The 18,312-nt window shown below is 40.0% G+C and overlaps 4 protein-coding genes across 7 annotated transcripts in view; 2 read left to right on the plus strand and 2 right to left on the minus strand.

Moving 5' to 3' along the window:
• Positions 1 to 343: 343 nt before the first annotated feature.
• zswim7 (zinc finger, SWIM-type containing 7) lies at positions 344 to 14,297 on the plus strand. 2 transcript variants are annotated; one of them, XR_007486459.2, is made up of 7 exons: positions 344 to 479; positions 1,104 to 1,125; positions 1,667 to 1,769; positions 4,524 to 4,628; positions 5,027 to 5,133; positions 13,890 to 13,952; positions 14,221 to 14,297. XR_007486459.2 is itself a non-coding variant. In XM_049743720.2 (6 exons), the coding sequence occupies exons 1-5, from the start codon at positions 374 to 376 to the stop codon at positions 5,129 to 5,131; spliced, it is 441 nt and encodes a 146-aa protein (XP_049599677.1). In that variant the 5' UTR covers positions 344 to 373; the 3' UTR covers positions 5,132 to 5,133; positions 10,486 to 12,856. The 2 variants fall into 2 exon arrangements, 1 of the variants encoding a protein (XP_049599677.1); XM_049743720.2 differs by lacking the exons at positions 13,890 to 13,952; positions 14,221 to 14,297 and adding an exon at positions 10,486 to 12,856.
• adora2b (adenosine A2b receptor) lies at positions 6,416 to 12,004 on the minus strand. Its single transcript, XM_049743679.1, has 2 exons — positions 11,670 to 12,004; positions 6,416 to 7,215 (listed from the first exon to the last, which is right to left on the minus strand). Exons 1-2 carry the CDS (start codon positions 12,002 to 12,004, stop codon positions 6,480 to 6,482), a joined length of 1,071 nt encoding a protein of 356 aa, XP_049599636.1. The 3' UTR covers positions 6,416 to 6,479.
• The window catches only part of specc1 (sperm antigen with calponin homology and coiled-coil domains 1), a 30,189-nt gene continuing 24,539 nt past the window's right edge, over positions 12,663 to 18,312 (minus strand). For all 3 annotated transcript variants that reach the window (XM_049743515.1, XM_049743514.1, XM_049743516.2), the window contains 3 exons: positions 15,803 to 15,919; positions 13,887 to 13,946; positions 12,663 to 13,049 (listed from right to left, as the gene is read on the minus strand). In XM_049743515.1, coding sequence (XP_049599472.1) covers positions 12,960 to 13,049; positions 13,887 to 13,946; positions 15,803 to 15,919 — 267 coding nt within the window. In that variant the 3' untranslated portion in view covers positions 12,663 to 12,959. The remainder of the gene's footprint in view (positions 13,050 to 13,886; positions 13,947 to 15,802; positions 15,920 to 18,312) is intronic.
• Positions 13,896 to 18,312, plus strand: part of timm22 (translocase of inner mitochondrial membrane 22 homolog (yeast)) — a 31,263-nt gene continuing 26,846 nt past the window's right edge. The window contains exon 1 of the mRNA XM_049743710.1: positions 13,896 to 13,952. The gene's annotated coding sequence lies outside the window, so the exon portion shown is untranslated. The remainder of the gene's footprint in view (positions 13,953 to 18,312) is intronic.

Consider the following 18,312-nt stretch of genomic DNA (forward strand, 5'->3'; position numbering starts at 1 on the left):
TCTTTGAACCAGTGACAGAATATGTTTCTCATGCACTTTTAAAATGAATTGAGATTTAAATTTTCAAGTTTCTATTGTCTAGTTTTAGTTGGACAGTATCCTGTCATCACAGTGGATCCTTAAATCAGTAATACGGACATACGACGTTGTATATTTCGAGGTTACGAACGGCGCACAATAAAATATTTTGCGTGTGATAATACGTCGTCACGTGTGACATAGTGTTTTACATTTCATTGTTATATATTTTGGAATTGTTAAGGGTTTTTTCTAAAATTATTAATTGTAGACATTTGTATAAATCCAGACTACGTCATCACCTTAGCGGAAGTGTTTGATAGGAGGACGCACTGGATTGGTTGGATGACTCGAAATGACTTCCGTAAACATTTCTGGCGGAAAAATGCCCGCCATTCTACCTGCGGTGGTAGAACAGCTTTTACAAAATATCCGTAAAACATACCAGGAAACTTCTCAAAGTAAGTTAACAGATACATTTAGAGAGCACTACCTTAATTTACCTTTTTTAAAATGAATGAATGAATGAATGGCGGACGAACCGGTTGGCTCCCGCTTTATTTAACCTCATTTGACATACCTAAACCCAAATTACCTTAGGAATAAAAATAAACTTTCCCTTTTGACAATATTTATTTTAATGCCATACAAGTGAATACTACTGAATTCACTAATTTTTAGGTTTTACAATGTGGTTTTGCATATTTAAAACTGTAGGGGGCGCTGCTGCTTCATATTCTCTTCATTAAACGTCAAATATATCCACCATGGTGTAAATTATAGTGCTTTAATTATTTTTAGTGCAATTATAGACTGTATAAAAGTGCCAACGATTACGCTAGGTGCTTATGTCCTATGTTGTGTTATAGCGCAACACAGGTATCTCACCTGGATCATATCCTCACCTGTTTTCCACGCCTACCTGTTAAAACACACCTGATTTTGGACAATCCTGATCATTTCAGGAACACTTGAGGATTGGTGTCCCAGAGGAACAGAAATAGAAATGTTGTTGGAGAATATCAGATAAAGATGATAATCGTGAAAAGCAGTGGTGTGATTATTTTTGTGGTTTTCTTTTGCAGTTCCTGATGACTTGCTAACTGCGTAAGTGCCCCTCCTACTAATTATGGCTTTTGATTAGTGCCTATTGTTCAAAGTCTGACCTAGATAATAGCAAGTGCTAAAGAAAATGTACATTATTTTTGGTTGTTTTTATTTTAAATTTTCACGTTAGTCATCCAGCTGTGACTTATCTCTTCTAGAAAGTATTGAGAAACCAAATTTCATGATAAGAGTGACAAATAATCTCCGAAACGCAGTCCTGCTGACGCTAATATCAAGAAATTTCCATTATAGTGGTTTGAAGTGAACCACATCCAGACTACAAGGTTTTTGTTTTTTTTTACTCATGAGTAAGTCTTCCCAAAATTGGCACTAAAGTCATTTCTTGAAGAAAATAACCTTTTTTAGACCAGACATTTTAGAGCGTCATCAGTTGCAGACTGTGATTAATTCAACCATCATTTTTTTATAGCACTTGCTGTCAGCAGTGGAATTATTCCAATGACATGCATTTCCTATATGTTTAGAAAAAAGTGGGAAAAAAATAATGTTATTGATTGCCCCCCTGTTGATTTCTTCTCAGGTTGAATTGTGTTTTTGGGCCCTGTGCAATCCGAGCTTTGGATCTGGTTGACCAACGTTCTGTCACTTGTCTGTCATCACCCAGTGGACGTAAGGCCTTCCAGGTACGTCACCTGCTTGCATCCATGGTTCTTTTTATTTTTTTTAAACAGACTGTAGCTGTGAAATAGGAAAAAAAAAAACACTTTAGATCATTTATTATGATAAAAAGGGGGGAACCACCATGATTTCCCGTCAACTTCTTCTTCAGGTTTTTTGAGAAAATGGGAGGAACTTTAAATTACAGTTCTGCTAAATACACACATGTTGCTTTTGACTCAATTCCACTCAGTTTTGTTGGCCTATTTGTGTTTTCATCATCATTATTTATTTGTATGTCCTTATTTGTATTTATTTTTTGACATTTAAAAAAAAAAAATATTTAGACTTAAGACCTCTTAGATATAACTCCCTGAAGAAGTGAGGTGTGTGTGTGTGTGCTCTCTTGGCACTGTATCAAATGTTGAAAAAGAAGTTGATTCACTTCATTTTCATTATGTTGGTCATTTCCTGTTAACACATCGACGAGTACTTTTTGCCCGTTATGCGCACTCTTCGTTCCTCAGCAGCATAGAATAAGGCGTGACATTTTACTGTTGAGATTTTTCTACCTCCAAATATTCAGTGACCTTCTCAAAAGGAATGTTGAATATTAGAAGGCAATATGACATAATAAAATAATAATTAAAAAAAAGATTAAATACATTTCACTTTTACTTATTTTTTTAGGCAAACCCAAATTCTAGGCTGTGAAAAAATCTGATTGTCATAGTGTGGAATGATGGAGAAGAGTTACTCGTGCCTGTGGTTGTGGTCATTGTGACCCAGATTTCCTGAAAACGCCTTCAGGTTCCTGAATTAAAACAAACTCTAAAATAAAAGTGCTGCTAAATTCAGAAATGCATTGTATTATACACTTCATAGTTTTGTTGCTTTGAGGTCAAACCATTGTTGAGTCTTGGCAAAGATTTTGTATGCAATAGAAATGCAACTCCCACAGATCCAAACCACAAGTTTTCTCCTTTCGAGTGTTTTTAGAACTACGCTTCCAGAAGGTGGCCTATATTTAAGAATCTCGTGATGTAAAAGATGTTGATGCACATCGCAAGGTCTGTGTGAATCGTAGCGACTCCCCAAGCGCTTGAAATTTCCTTGAAGCCCTGTTTGTGTTGCGGTTCTTGTGGACAGAGCGACGTCCAACATCCCATAAGACCAATCGTGGCTTCCCAACAAGTGTTCCCACGAGATCCACTTCTTCAGGCCAGGACAAAGCTGAAGCTTTAGCCGGGCTTTAACCCTCCCCGCTCTCTCCGCGGCGATTGAATGGCCGCACTTGATGTCGTGTGTTCCCAAGGAAGCTTGGCCTTCTGCCAGTTGAAGGCCTAAGCTGCCAAGCTTTGCTTCGTGAGGCCCCGGCAAAAGCCACGTGATGCGACGCCGGAGGTCAGCACACAAAACCTAACGTGTGAGGTGTTTTTTAACTACTGCTGAGATTTTTCCAGCATTTCCTGGCTTGGTTTTAGTTTTACAGCTTCTTGCTGCATCCTGCCTAGCACACTGCTTAAGTCAAGTCTCCTCAGTCTGGGTCATTGTTTCTTTTGTCTAATTTACAACGCAATGTCACGTCGGATAAACGAGGTGTGCGGGACTCTGTAGGTCACCGGTCGAGGTAATTTATAGACGAAGTGGAGAATAATGGAGCCTGCTGGAGTAGCTCAGGAGGTGTTCATCATCATGTCAAGCTGTTCTTGGGCCTGATTTACTAATCGTTTTGCAAGGGGGTAAAAAAACGGGCGCAAATTTGGTGGCGCTTGCCAATGAGCATATAATTTAGTACCCACTTGGGGTTTTAGGAAATGAGACATTCTTGGTGACTTGAATTACGGTCTGCTGCAGACATTTGAGTGGGAGAGAAGAAGGCAGGTGGTCATTAGACATCATGTTTGATTATTCATCATTTCCTCATCGCCTCCAAATAACTTGGCGGATGATGATGTCAGCCGGTGTAACCTTAGTCGATCGCTGACCCATCACCCAAGAACCCTGATTTTTTTTTTTCCTCCTCACCTCTGGGAATATCTGATTTATTTACTATTGATTCATTTGTCTGATTGACAAAATATACAAGCGCATGTGGGTTTACTCAGATTTATTTATTCATTGGTGTTGAGATTGTATATTTCCTCCCTGAATATATAATTTAAAATATTACACTTAATTCCAGCCTATATTTAGATATGTGGAAAAAAAATAATCCTCTTCTCAAATTCTTACTTTTTTATAGTTTCCAAATTTAGTGTTAAAATAATGAAATATTTGTAATAAAATGTAATTTATAAATGGCAATTTTTTTTTTAAACCAATATTTTACATTGTTTTTCATTTTTTTTTTAAAACATTTTCTTTCTTGAAACATTTCTTCATATTCCAAATTATTCAGTAGACCAAGCCTTGAACTTTAGAGCTTCACAGTTGGCGTTTTTCTTTCGACGACCATTCCTCCGCCTATTATGTTTAGTGAAGCCATGTGTTGTCTTTGGACCGCTTTGACTTCAGCATAATAATACTCATTCAAAAATAATCACTTCAATTTACAAGCTCCCTTTTTGAGTTATTTTTAATCATAATATTCAGTCATGCCTGGAGTTCGAGGACCACTGGGATATAATAAAACGTGTTTTTCCCTCCCTGCTTGATTCGTTTCCCCACTACAATCATCTCTGAGCATCCAAATATGGCCAATACACCAAAATACTGAATATAAAGTTGCATCAATCCATTGGATCCATTTTAATAAAATTCATGATTTTTTTTTGCAGGTCAAAGGAGACTCAGGGAGGTTATACACTTGTTTCACATCCTGCCACTACTGCCCATGTCACACCTTTGCTTACACGATTCTACGGAGGGATGAAGGCCTGCTGGTAAGGATCTCAAACTGTCTTCCAACCATTGCCTCGTCACTTGGGCGTGTGTTGTGAGGCAAAGCAGAAGTTCAAATATGTGCAACAGGGGATATTTGGCCCATGTGCTGCTCCGGTATTAGTGCCAAGCGTCTTCTTGTGTCGCATTTAAGTGCTTCGAGAATGTCGCCATAATTGTCCCAGTGCACTTGAACTATGACTGAACTCATTTCAGTAAACTGTCCGCATGTTCACACTTGCTCTGCACCTCTGATCGTATCGCTCAGATAACTCAAATGGTTTTCGCTGTAGCTTCTCTACAGAAGCGTAAAAGGGAAATTACGAGACAGCATGGCACGGTTTGGTCAGGTTTTTGATGCGGCCAGGACTGATGACGGTGCCGTGATCTTTTGTTGCAGTGCAAGCACCTTCTAGCCGTGTACCTGTCCGAGGCCTTGGGTGTGATCTCCACGCAAAGTGTGTCGGATGAGAAAATGACAGCGCTGCTCAGTGGGACGTCCTAACTGTGAGTCCCACCAATTTTCCACTATGCTGCCAATAATTCTTATTTTTTTCTGTCTTTAAGACATTTTTTTGGGGACATATTTTTGGCCACCTTTAAAGAGTTCTTAATAGTTTCGGAGGAAACATCTGTTTTTATTTTTAGCTTTCTGGTTGGGAAACATTGAAACCCCCGCATGTTTATTTTCCATTTTTCTAATCTATTAAAATACTCTACGTAAATGACTTTCATGATATAAACTTTTATTCACAAAATATTTGACAGTAAATACAGATTGCACCCAAAATTTGAATAAAGACACGAAAGCAACATTGTTGTAGGTCGGGGATCGTTTTCGATCTCGGTTATGTCACAAAAACAAATAGCATGACATTTACAGTACGCCAGTCGACTAAGACAACACGACAGTTACAGTATAGATGTCTCCATCGGAATGTTGACACACTCCTATATATTTATTTAGCCCTTGAGATCAGTCAGACGAGAACATCAGCCAAAGCAATTGATATTAAACAAGCAAGCGCCATCTTTGTTTTGGCCTCGTCGTTTTATCACCGCTAACGTTCTTGTCATGTAACAGACGCTGGTCCTCCATCTATGAAAAATTGTTTGGAGTTGGAACACTGCTGACACCACCCAGTTAAAAAAAAAAAAAAAAAAAAAAAAAAAAGGAGAATAGAGTAGTGCAGCTTCACCGTTGGGTGTGGTTTGATTTATTAAGCCTAAAATCCTTCAAGTAGATTTGTAATTGTTGAGTCGGGGGAACTTTTGGCTGGAAATCACTCAAGTGGTAGAATATTGGAAGACATAGTCTGGAATATGAATCATTTTCCAAAAGTAGTAAAATCTCCTTCAATTCATTTTGTCATTCCAGCCAAAATATACCAATTTAACAAATTCCATAAATAATTTCCTTAGGTGACCTACAAAAGGAAGCAGCTGAAGACACAACCAATAACAATTCAATGATTTTACGTTCAACACTTTTCCGAGTGGGAGAAATAACCCCACCAAGTACTTCGGTTGTACCTATTGAGGTCCACGAGTCCAGATTAACCAAAACTTTTAATGTTCACATTCACAAAGATTCCATTACTGTAATAAATAAACACTTGAACTACCTTTTGGCAGCATAAAATAAAAAAAAACAGGACTGTTGCAGTTTTATCAGGGCTTACTCTGAACGATATCATTTTTAGAACGTTTGGGACCCGTTCCCGGTCTGATACATCCAGTTAGTGTTACCTCAACGACAAGAAGTTCGACCCCCCCCCCCCCCCCCCCCCCCCGCCCCTCGAGGCGTGTTACCCTGCTCGTGTAAACATCATTCAGCGGAAACAGTGACGAGTCTATAGGAGAGGATCTATAGTCATGTGGATCTGGTCTCTGGTGCGCCTGCTGCCGTTGGAGCTCATGTAGAGCTCCTCTTTACGACACAGCACGTGGCGTTCCAGAATCTTACGGAAGGTGTTTCGGAAGTCTTGGATGCGGTAAGCGTAGATGACGGGGTTGACGGCCGAGTTAGCGTGGGATAGAATGATGGCTACGTACATGACCTCTTCGGGTTTGACCAGTTCTTTGTAGAAGAGCGTGAGGCAGTTGAGGATATGGACGGGCAGCCAGCAGATGGCGAAGAGCCCCACGATGATGGATAGCGATTTGGCGGCGCGGATTTCCCGCTGCAATAGGCTGTGATGATGGTTGTCGCCGTTGGAGACGCATTTGAGCTCAATCTGCCTCAGCTGCATCCTGGCCACCGTGAAGATCTTCATGTAGATGCCGAGCATGATGAGGAGCGGCAGCAGGACGCAGACGAAGAAGTTAAAGTAGACCATGTACTCCATGTCCACCACGCTCTCAAAGAAACATCTGAGTTTGCAACTCCGGGGTAGTAAATGGCCGCCTTTCGGTCCCGCCTCCGGTTGACCGTTCGTGGTGTTGTCCGCCGTGGTGGCGTTGACATTCCTGCAACTCCAGTGTTTGATGTTCCAACCGAAGAAAGGGACCAGCCCGATGACGAAGGACAGGATCCATAAAATAGCGATGATCTCTCTGGCTTTTTTTCCTGTCATCAACTCTTTGTACCTGCATTTAGCAACAAAAACATATTTGGACTGAATCGTACATTCTCTCGCTTCAATTATAATTCACTTTTATTCTTCCTCACTCTTGTATTTGCTTTCATATTATTGTTTAAATGATTAAATTAATAACATTTAATTTATTAAATGAATTGTTTTAATTTATTAATTATATAAAGTTAATGTATTAATTACAATTTAATTTATTCAATAAATTTATTTAATATATTAATTAAATTAAATTCATGTATTATTAAAATGTATTTTAAATTAAAAAAAAATCAGGAATTTAATTTATTAATTTAATTAAATTCATGTATTAATTACAATTTATTTTAAATAAAATGTATTTTCAGGAATATAACTTTAAAACGTCTTAACCAATACGGATGAACATGCGTGACGTAGGCAGGTGGTGAAGTGGTTCACATGTTCGCCTCAGTTCTGAAACTCAGGTTTCAAATGTCAGCTCCGGCCTCCTTGTGTGGCATTTGCATGTTCTACCCGTGTTTGAGTTTCCCCGGCGTCCTCTCACATTCCAAAAACATGGGTTCAAATTGTCCACTAGTGAGAGGGTGAAGCTGAACGTTCCTTATAAGACGGTCAAGTCAGGTGGGCTAAGCTCTAGCTCACCTGTAAACTAAAGCGGATAATCACTCGAAAATGGATTTATTCGCTCCAGCGCCTCGCCGTAAAGCCGAGAGGTTGACTCCATGAAGCTCCTCCAGTCCATCAGTAACATTGCAGTTTCCGAGAGGGCAGGGATAGGTCACTAAACTCGCACGCAGAAATAAATCATGCCTCGCGTAAGATAAAAATATTCCTGGTTTTACCACATCTTGGCAAACCAGATGTAAACATGCCGAGGAAAAAAATGATGTGCAATATTGCAAAAGTACACAATTTCCACAAAAACGTTCTTCCACTGTGTTATCATACCCCGAATTACGTAAGCTTAATGACTAAACCCTCACTTCAACTTTTCTCGATTTTCATTCTGCATCTGTCACCCTTTTTTTTTTTATTCATGTCGCCAAGGAGCAAGGCTCTTCGCATGTCCAAACAAAAGCGGCTAATAAAGTAGATTAGCAGCGCTCAGCAGGAGCACGTCCCGGTCGGCAGCATCCCTCCCGCAGGCTGTTTCCTGACGTGACGTCAGGCTGCCGTGTGCTTAATGACACACACACATGCTGACACACACGTAGCGCCAGCAATCCTCCACAAAATCACGTTGACATCCGCTCCCAAATTATCAGCACTTATGGCTGAATGTAAATGTTATTTTAAATATATTGGGCCGCATATTTCACAAACATCAGGTATGATGATGACAAAAAAGTGCCTGATTTGAGTGTTTGTCAATTATTAGCCCATCTGAGCTTCCTAATAGCTGCAAATGAGCCCATTTGGGACTTCTGGGACCAGTGTGGCGTGTGAGCTCGGCCGTGTGGCCGGCAACACCCCCTCCCCCCCACCTCCACCAGCCAGGAGTGCATGCAGCCCCCAAGGGCATGAATTATGCACCACGTTTGCCTCAGAAGCTTGCATGCCACCTGTTCTTCTCTATCTTCTGCCCCACTTGGTCAAGCTCGGCTAACCCTCCGCCCCCGCCTTCACAAGGGAGTGGCCAGCCAGTCGTGTCCGTCGGTGGCAGGATTAGTCGTGGCATGACGGCACTTCGCTGGCATCCATCTTTGTTGTGTTTTCAGTTTTTATTGCGGCCTCGTACGTCCACACCCTGAGGCCAGGAAGCGCTGCCAGGCCTCTCACACACACGCTGTAATCTTCATTTTGTTTCACTTGAGCTTCTACACGCTAAATATAAACACAATTAGGATTACAGAATTTACAATCCCATATTTTCCTCATAAACTGTGGAATATTTCAAAATCAGTAATCTCTAATTTCTCTCAAAGAATGATAATATAACCCTGTGAATATTTTTCCTATTGTTTGTCTACCTGTGTTGCTGCACCATTTGTCTCCAACAAAATTAAATATGCATAGGCACTATAAATAAACCAACCCAACATCAAGTCTAATACTGAAATAAAATGTGAGGTCAGCTGCTCTAATATATTGTTTAGACAAAATAACAATACAGACCAGCGGCGTGGTTTTTTTCGTACGTGATGCAAAACGGGAAGAAGGGGCCCCCAAGGAAATCGTCTAGTGCGTGCGTGTTGCCTGTCCCAGGAGCCTGAAAACATCTGGCCTGGCCCGTTTGCTTCCACTATAAGCATCTGTAAAAACACTTTATCTAAAAGCAAATCCGGATCCCAAATAGTTCCGGAATGCGCTCACACATGCACCAAACATGTTTGTGTGCGTGTGACACGGAGGCATCACAGTATCATTCGGTAATTTGAGCCAGGCTGATCTTATTAGTGGGCATGTGGCGAGGGCGGGAGCCCTTTTTAGAGACCGCTAACGTCATGTCGCGGCTATTATACGGAGCTGTTGTGAGTGGGGTTGACAATTTCCGGTAACGGAAATTGAGGTAAAATCAAGGTGTAGTTAAATTTATTTACCAGGATTATGCAATCATATATTTTCCATATATATAAATTTCTAGTTAATTAGCCAACTAGCCATTTTTTTATTGCAAATTCCTCTTTTCCCCATGGAAAATTTCAACGGTCAATTTCTCGGAATTTAGCAACCCGGACTTGTGAGTCATTGATGATGTCGTAGTTGGCTTGTCTGACTTTGATGCATGCAGAGTGGCTTCACTCCACACCCAGGGATTGTGTAAACATGAGTGTGAATAGTTTTCTGTCTAGATTAGATCTTGATTAGCTGCCAAAAAAGATGCAATTAACTAACGGGTTAACCTGTTGCTGGTCATACAACAGAATATTTTTGTGATTATCTGTTTTGATGTGATCTTAAAAAAATTGCGTCCTTGCCGTCCAGTATTTTGAAAAGCAAGTTTGTCCCGTTTGAGTTTTCAATTCTGTTTAACGGCTAATTGGGTCTCCTGATTTTGAGCGGAGTCCCTCAATGGAAGAGCTGTCAATCATTTACGGGAAAAATGTTTATAGTCCAAGGTTGTTGCTACTTTTAAGACATAATTGCTTGTTTGCAGGGCGGCTCTGATAGCAAATGGGAATAATTCTTCTTTTTCTGACAATTTTATTTGAATGCTAACTATCATAAAAGAAGTTTCAGGGAAAAACTGAAATGATTTTTAATATAGTGTATAACTTTGAGATGTTCAAACAAACCAAAGCTCAAATATCTTGGTGGTAATGGTTTGTTTTCAATTTCCAAGGCCACATGGACACATTTGCTGAGCCGCAAAGTTGGCGCTATTTGACTTTCCTCCTGACGCATGAAAATGTCCTTTCTTGCCAACGTTTGACGCTAATGGAAATGACAGCGCATCTCTAAAAGCCCCACGGGAGGGCACAGTGAACTTGCTTTAAAACAAGCAGAAAAAAAACATCTCCTTTGTTCATTCACGCATCTTTGATGAGTTCATGTATGCAAATTTGTGATTATGTCAACTGTTTTTAATTTGATTTGTACACAAGTGAGTGCAACTAAATGCAACATAACTCAATATATCTGTGAATAATCACAATGTTTCATTTTCCTTGGTTGGCAGGTTTTTAAAAATGTATTTACATTTTATTTATTCACTTGTAGAATGTCTAGCTAAGTTCAAAGCTTTATTCGATGCTATTTAGCTAACGATGTTGACATTGACATTTATAGGTGTAATAATCTTTTTGCTCAAATAACTTGTTAATGATCACTGACCACACCCATCTCTTGAAAAGAAGGGGCAGAAATGCTCATAAACAGCTTTAGAGCTATTTTTTTTTTTGCAAATTCATCTTATTAGCAGACCAGCGCTTTTTTTAAAATTTATTTAAATGTTTGCTCAAGGGTGTTGATTCAAGCAACTTCTTGTAATAGCATATTGCATACACTGTAGACACACATTTCACACTTTCACTTTTTGGAGAAGTAACAGAAAATGAGGTTCAACGCAAAAAGGCAGCCAAGCCTTGCACAAACACAATTCCATTTTTAAGATGCAGATAGTCGTGTTTGCCAGTCCATTGATTTAATATTAGTAGCAGGCAGAAACACAGCTTTTATTTAGGGGGCTAACAATTTTACCATGTATATTACTACCATTTATTGCAATATTATTAGTTAGCACAACAAAAAGTTGTTTGCACGCAGCCTCCAGATTCCCATCACCCAGGATGGAGGAAAGAATAAATTCCGAACTTTATAGATAAAGTTGTGAAACTAGGTCAAACGCAATTAATGCTCAAATATTTATTTACACAATATGTTAGATTATTTAACACATACCAACATTTAATTCCTCATTAATGCTTATTAGTTTTCTATATTATTAATATTGCATAAAATAGCAGCAACAAGAATGGAGCCCCCCCCCCCCCTCCCCCTCCCCTCCTCAATATGACGTATGCTCACCTGAGAGGGATTTTAACAGCCAGGTATCTATCAATAGCGATGGCGAGTAGACTGAAGATGGAGCTCTGGGTGAGAACCAGAACGAAACAGGCCATGAAGAGACAGCCATAAAAGTCCAGTCGGATGCCGATGCTGATAATAATAGCGAAAGGAATTGCCAGGCAGCCCACCAGGATGTCCGCCACGGCCAAAGACACCAAAAAATAGTTGGTGGCGTTCTTCAGTGTGGTATTAATGGTCACAGCCCAGCAAACCAAAACGTTGCCGGAGATGGAGAACAGAGCAATGACCACTTCAATGATAATGTAAAACGTCTTTATTCCTTCGTCATTCATTCTTCTGAGACGAGGAGCTCCCTACAAGTCTACAGTCTCTAGTTCGGGATCCAGGAATAGTCCACAAGCTGCTAAAGTGGCCATCTGGAAAGAAGACGAAAAAAGAAGCATAAACATCAAATGCTGCAGCTGCGATTTTTTCATGCAATCGTTTTTTGCTTTTCTTACCTTTGCAAAGCTTTGCATCGTTTGTGGTCGCGTCCACGCCACTGAAGACTTTCCACGAGTGTGGCGCAACTTTCCTCCCTGACAGCACTTTTCAAGTCGAGGAGGAGCAGGACGGCGAATGCTGACATTTTCATACAAGCCACGCCCCTCCCTCTCGCTCTCACCCACGCGACAGTGACACGATCTTAAGTGTAAACGCAATCACGATAAGAGGAATCCCGAAATGCACTGCCACCAGTCAGCCGTGCGTAATTACGCACGGAATCAAAGCGAATCCAAACACACGCGCACGACACGTTTCTACTCCCATGACGTGACGATCTCCTCGTGCAAATGAGCAACAGTGACCAAAAGTGCACTTTCCCTAACGACTTGTTGATAAAAAAGCCGTCAATCATTAAAATATCTGATTTCTGGGACAATCAGCTGAACCAATTTCAGCCCTCTTTACCCTCGAGACAGCCTGCTTTAAATAAACGTCAATAATGCATCAAAATTGACATTCCTTTATTAATGCAACAGCTTCAAATAGAAAATGTTGGTCCACAATTACGCCTCAAGATGCACGTACATAAATAATGTCTTGGAATTAACACACATTTTAAATATTAAATGCTGCCACAGTGTTTTTTTTTTTTATTGCTCACAATAGGTTAGCTAAGCTGAGTGACTTGATGTAGAAAAGATTTTTTTTTTTTTTAATCATAACACTTTTTAAACACATTGGCTCGAGTGTCCAGCACCAGGCAGGAATCGAAATTTGCCAGTAAGGTGAATATCGTGCCGATCAGGTCTCAAAGTACTTGTAGATCTGAGAGACGTACTGCATGACGCTCTGCCAGTCGGGCCTGTCTGTCTGCATCAGCTCCTCGATGTTCTGCCCAGAGCAAATAAATGCAGTGTCATGATAGATCCAAAGTGAAATATTTAAATAAAGTTGTATTTTTTTTATACAAGTAAAAAATATGATTTAATAACAGTTGATGGATTTCATCAAATCGCAACTGTCTGGAACATTTCCTATAAGAAAAATTGATTTGAAATCCAGTTTAAATTTAATCGCAGCCTCCCGTGTTCCCTTTTAAAGTGAAAAGATGAACATTTCCAATCTTTGTAGCATTTTATTTTTTTTACTGTGGTCAAGATGGAACATTCTTTCACATTACGCAGTCCTCGTGGGGGTCTTTCTGGCTTTTTTGCAGATACAAAATAAATGAGCTGTTGCACTGATTTATGTACTGTTTAAATCACAACACCCGTCCTTCTCTTCAACATGCGCACTTCCTATGAAAGTAGCTAAATAAACATTGAATGCAAAGATTTACATTTCAGACATTTCAGACATTTTTCTGCTGTCAAAGATACGCAAAGGGCCGACTCCCGTAGTCCCGATAAGACAGATAAGGACGGTTTGAAGGAAGTCAGACTAAACTGTTTGGTGGAAAAATTCAAGGTTGTTGCGGAAGATATCAGGAGGATGATGACATAGCAAGAGGAAGTCCAGTTAATGTTTAATACCATAAACTCTTTTGGGAAATTTATTTTATATACTACTACTGAGTAGGGATATGCTTGGTCGAACATTTTGACTCTTAAAAACAAAAAGGTCAAAAATAACTTGTTATTCCATTAGAAAGGAAATATAGTCCATTTGACTGTTTTTCATTATTTTTAAACCTATTAAATAAAACTGTCTTGTGCTATTTCTACTCACCAGGGAAGTTTTGATGCCAATACTCTCTGCGGCCTGAAAAGCCAGCGTCAGATTCCGGATCTAAAGGTAAAATTAATTACAGTCACATTTCTACACCACATATTGTCTTGCAAAAATGCACACACAAAACTGGATACATTTTTAGTAGATTCTTTAATAGATATTTTTTTATCTTAGTTGAAAAGGTCACATCAGGGCTAAACTTGACAGTATAAAAATTTGAAACCAGATTTTCTTTAAAAAGCAATGTAACAAGTCATTTTTGTCCCATATTGTAATCCCAAGCACCATTTTGAAAGTGTCCTGCCCTCTCTCCCCAATTTACCATAAACAGAACCGAGCTAGCACCTGAACTCATCATGTTCGCCTTCAAACTGCCCGCACCGTTTTGGATGATAAACTACTCCACTATCAATATTATTAAATCAATTCTCATCTAGTCATGGCTGGAAAAGAGCACCTTTCCTTGTTTCCTACCTAAAACTCCAGGCCATCGATTACAATCTTGGGTAAAAACATCTGATGATAAAGGGCGAGAGGGGCCGTAATGGGATTAGTGGAAGGACGGATTACACTGGAAAGAGCTGCTTGGCTGTTTGGGCCCCGAGGGTGAAGTCACTCAGCAAGAGTTATTAAAGTCAACTCCCGTCTATTGAATTATTCAGCACGGTGGCAGCGCCGTGTCTCTGTCATCAACTTAATGTAACGCGCCCGACTCATTCGTCACTTAGGATGAAAAAGTACCGACTTTTTTGTTTTAACGCGGCAAGCTGCTCCGACCATGTGACGAGCGACAATCTTTGGATCCCTTCAAACTTTTAAAAAAAAAAATACTGTAGCTAACTTTATCAAGAAAGTATGTAGCATCGTTTAACAGTGGGAACAAAAACAAACGTTCCTCAGATATGATTGCTGAATTGTGAGATTGTACAGTAGATACCCTCGGGGTTTACCGTAATTTCCGGACTATAAGTCGCGCTTTTTTTTCATAGTTTGGGTGGGGGGGCGACTTATACTCAGGAGCGACTTATATATGTTTTATTTCACAAATTTTTACTTGAGCATTAAGACATCACTTACTTACAAGTATAGTTGACCACTTCCCATGTTATTTTTAGTATAGTTGATCACTTCACATGCTTTTATATCTTTATCTTGAACATATTCAAAACATAAAAAATAGAGAAAACATCAAATAAAGCAATTAAAACTTTAAAGCACCATATCCAAGTCCACTGTCTGCTGTATGTACACTTGCTCTATTTTTGCTCCTCTTATATTTATTATTATTATTTATTATTATTTGGCTCGTTCTCAGCTCTTTGTTTGTATTTGTCACGTTAGCATACCTATCGTTTAGCCTGTTGTTGCTATTTAATGAATTGGAGTGACACCGATGGTTTTATAAACATGTTATTCATGTAATAGTTGTCCTTAATCACTCTATATGTTACGTCAGGCCCGTTCTCAGTTCTTTGTTTGTATTTGTCACGTTAGCATACCTATCGTTTAGCCTGTTGTTGCTATTGTTTAGCCTGTTGTTGCTCGTTCATGACTGTTTTTGGTGTGGGATTTTGTCGAATAAATTGCCCCCCAAAATGCGACTTATACTCCGGAGCGACTTATATATGTTTTTTTCACTTTTTGGGGCATTTTATGGCTGGTGCGACTTATACTCCGGAGCGACTTATAGTCCGGAAAATACGGTATTTAATTAATTTATGGAAAAAAAAATCAGAAAGAGCCACAAGCAACCCTTGTGACATTAAGGACATTAAGTGTATACATAACTGATTTGTTCGCTTATGAGTGTAAGACCTCGTGAGCTACACGAGATCTTGGATTTAAATCCAAACAATATTGCGCAATATGCTGTATTGTAAAGCGTGTTTCTGTGTTTTCCCGGAGTTTGGTACCTTATCTTGACTGATGAGTTCCTGGTAGGGGATGTGGGCGGGCAAATATGTGTGCAGAAGGGCGCAAAAAGCCAAACCATCACTCCAACTGCTGCTGAAGTTGGTTACGTCAATATTCTGTCCAAAAACAAAAGATGGAGGTTAGAATAAGAGGTTTTGGTCGGACATTAATGCCTTTTCAGGATGTTATCAGGATCTTCTTGGATCCCTTTTGTTAATCTCCGCTCTGTGAGGAGCACGAATGGGAGCATGTTCATTCAGGTGAGAAGGTCAGAAGCGTGGTATATACAGTCATGATTAAGGAAGGTCACATTTAAATATTTTTTTTTTAAGCAGGTCTTTATTTTGTCCTGGAGGGGTGGTTCTTGTTAACAGAGTCTTCTGGGTGCAGAATGTGCACAGCAGCACGTCCAGTTTGAATGCGGATGTTTCAAGTCGCAGAGCATCGCTATAAAAGGACAACAGCTTATTATTATTATGAGGGGACAACCTGGCTCCAAGCTGTTGTTTGCTTCAGTTCCGCTTTCTAATTTCTCTAAAGTACACTAAAGTCATATTCGTTGTGTCGAAAATGTAGGAAACCTGTAAAACACAGTTGAGGAACAATAGTTTATTGTGTGTCTCGTTGGGGGGGGGGGGGGGGGGGGTGTTGTTGCTTTGTGTGAATTTTCCCTTACCTCCATAGCCCAGTGCTAGCCAGCGTATGTTGGTTTTAATTCTTGTCTTAATATGTCAGGAGAGTCTTTGTATCAATAAAATTGATTGTAATTTTATGCGCAGTTTGAACATTTAATTCAGTGATTCTTTGGCATGCCACTAGAGGGCGCCTGCATACCACGAGTTGTATCATTGGTGTAAAAATAAATGGTTTTATAAAGTGTAATTTAACAGAAAATCATAACTAGACTATTTGGGGGGGGGTGGCTTAATGAGTGACATCAGAAGTAGCAGTGACGCAGTTTAAGCGTTATTAGCATCGACCTATATTCCTTATTTTCATTTTTGTATTTATCTGCCCTATTCAATAACTAGGTCGAGTTTTGTGGACATCTTTGAATCAGCCTTACAGCGCCACCACAAGTGACAGATCAGACGTTTGTTTACTAACGCTTCAAACCGCCCGGTCATCAATCTGTGCCTCAAGGAGCAGAGTCCAGCTGATTTTTCATTCCAAATATCTAATCAGTCGATTGATCCAAAGCAGTGACTGCAGGCCAATGCAATTAGCTTACCTGATTGGACACCAAAACTACATAGCTCCTCAGGTCCCGGGGAAACTAATGCAAAAACAAAATCTTAACTTTCGGACCACAAAACCTGAGCTTCACCATAAAGTTCCAATTCTAATATCCCGGTTAGCCTTAGCCTGCTGGAAGCATCTGCGCTAATTAACGAATAGCATGACTTCCTTATTTTACACACAAGATGACTTCAGGATCTTTGGTGATATGATGTCATGATGGATTTACATCATTCAAATTGAAGAAATCAATCCAGGAATTTACTTGTAATTATTAAAAGCTAACAAGAACAGAACACTCATTTCATATCAATGTGCAATATTATTCAAATTAAATGAGGTTGCTGTGCCCCTAAACCATCCATCAATCACAGCGTCCAAGTCTAAGGGGCAAATGTGTGCAGTCATGTCAGCCCTCATTCCCTAACTAGCCCTTCCTGCTGCATTATAAGTAGCCATGTGTGTGTGTGTGTGTGTGTGTGTGAGACACATAATCCGCACGCGTGCAGTGATTAAATGTTAGTCAGAATGCAGACGCTCCGAGACAAAGATAGATCATGACAAACAAATAAGGAGAGGGCCGCACGTGGATGTGCATCAGGTCTGAAATGATGGTTCGGAGTGGGCGGGGCTAATAGGGGCCAGTGGTTGCCCGGTTTCGGCGGGAGTGAGGCATGCATGCTAAAAAAGCAAGAGCGGCTCACAAAAGCAAACACAGCATCAAGCGACAGGAAGTGTCTAGCTTGGCACAAAAGGCAGAGCCATGTTTTTTTTTTTGGGGCAGGCTCAGGAGAGAGAGGGAAGATTTGGACATGATGAAGAACAGAACTTGATTTTTGGGACAATAGAAAAAATGATAACTGGATGAAAGCAGGAGAGATATCAGCCTGAGAGCTTTGTGTGACTGATGAGCTCAGTATATTTCTTGTCAGGCAATCACTTTACCTCACCACCATGAGCACAACAGCGACCAGGAGGAAAAAAAAAAATTGACAGAAATGGAAGGTCACAAAATTTGACTCCCTTCCAGCACATGTGAGAGTTGCATCACCTGATCACATTTTAGTAGACCTGGATTTTCTTTTTACGATCCATTCAAAGGAGCTCCTGTCTGCCAAAACCACGCCCATCCTGGGGAGCCCCACAGCAAACTCTTTTTTTTTTATGGCCATTTATCCGCTCATCAAATAACCCAATTTTCCTTGAATCACGCAGCACATCATTTCCTGCTATTGTTTTAATGGGATTATTTGACAGAAGCTTGGAGTCG

The sequence above is a fragment of the Syngnathus scovelli genome, chromosome 15 (genome assembly GCF_024217435.2).
Source record: "Syngnathus scovelli strain Florida chromosome 15, RoL_Ssco_1.2, whole genome shotgun sequence".
In the NCBI taxonomy this organism is placed as follows: Eukaryota; Metazoa; Chordata; class Actinopteri; order Syngnathiformes; family Syngnathidae; genus Syngnathus; species Syngnathus scovelli.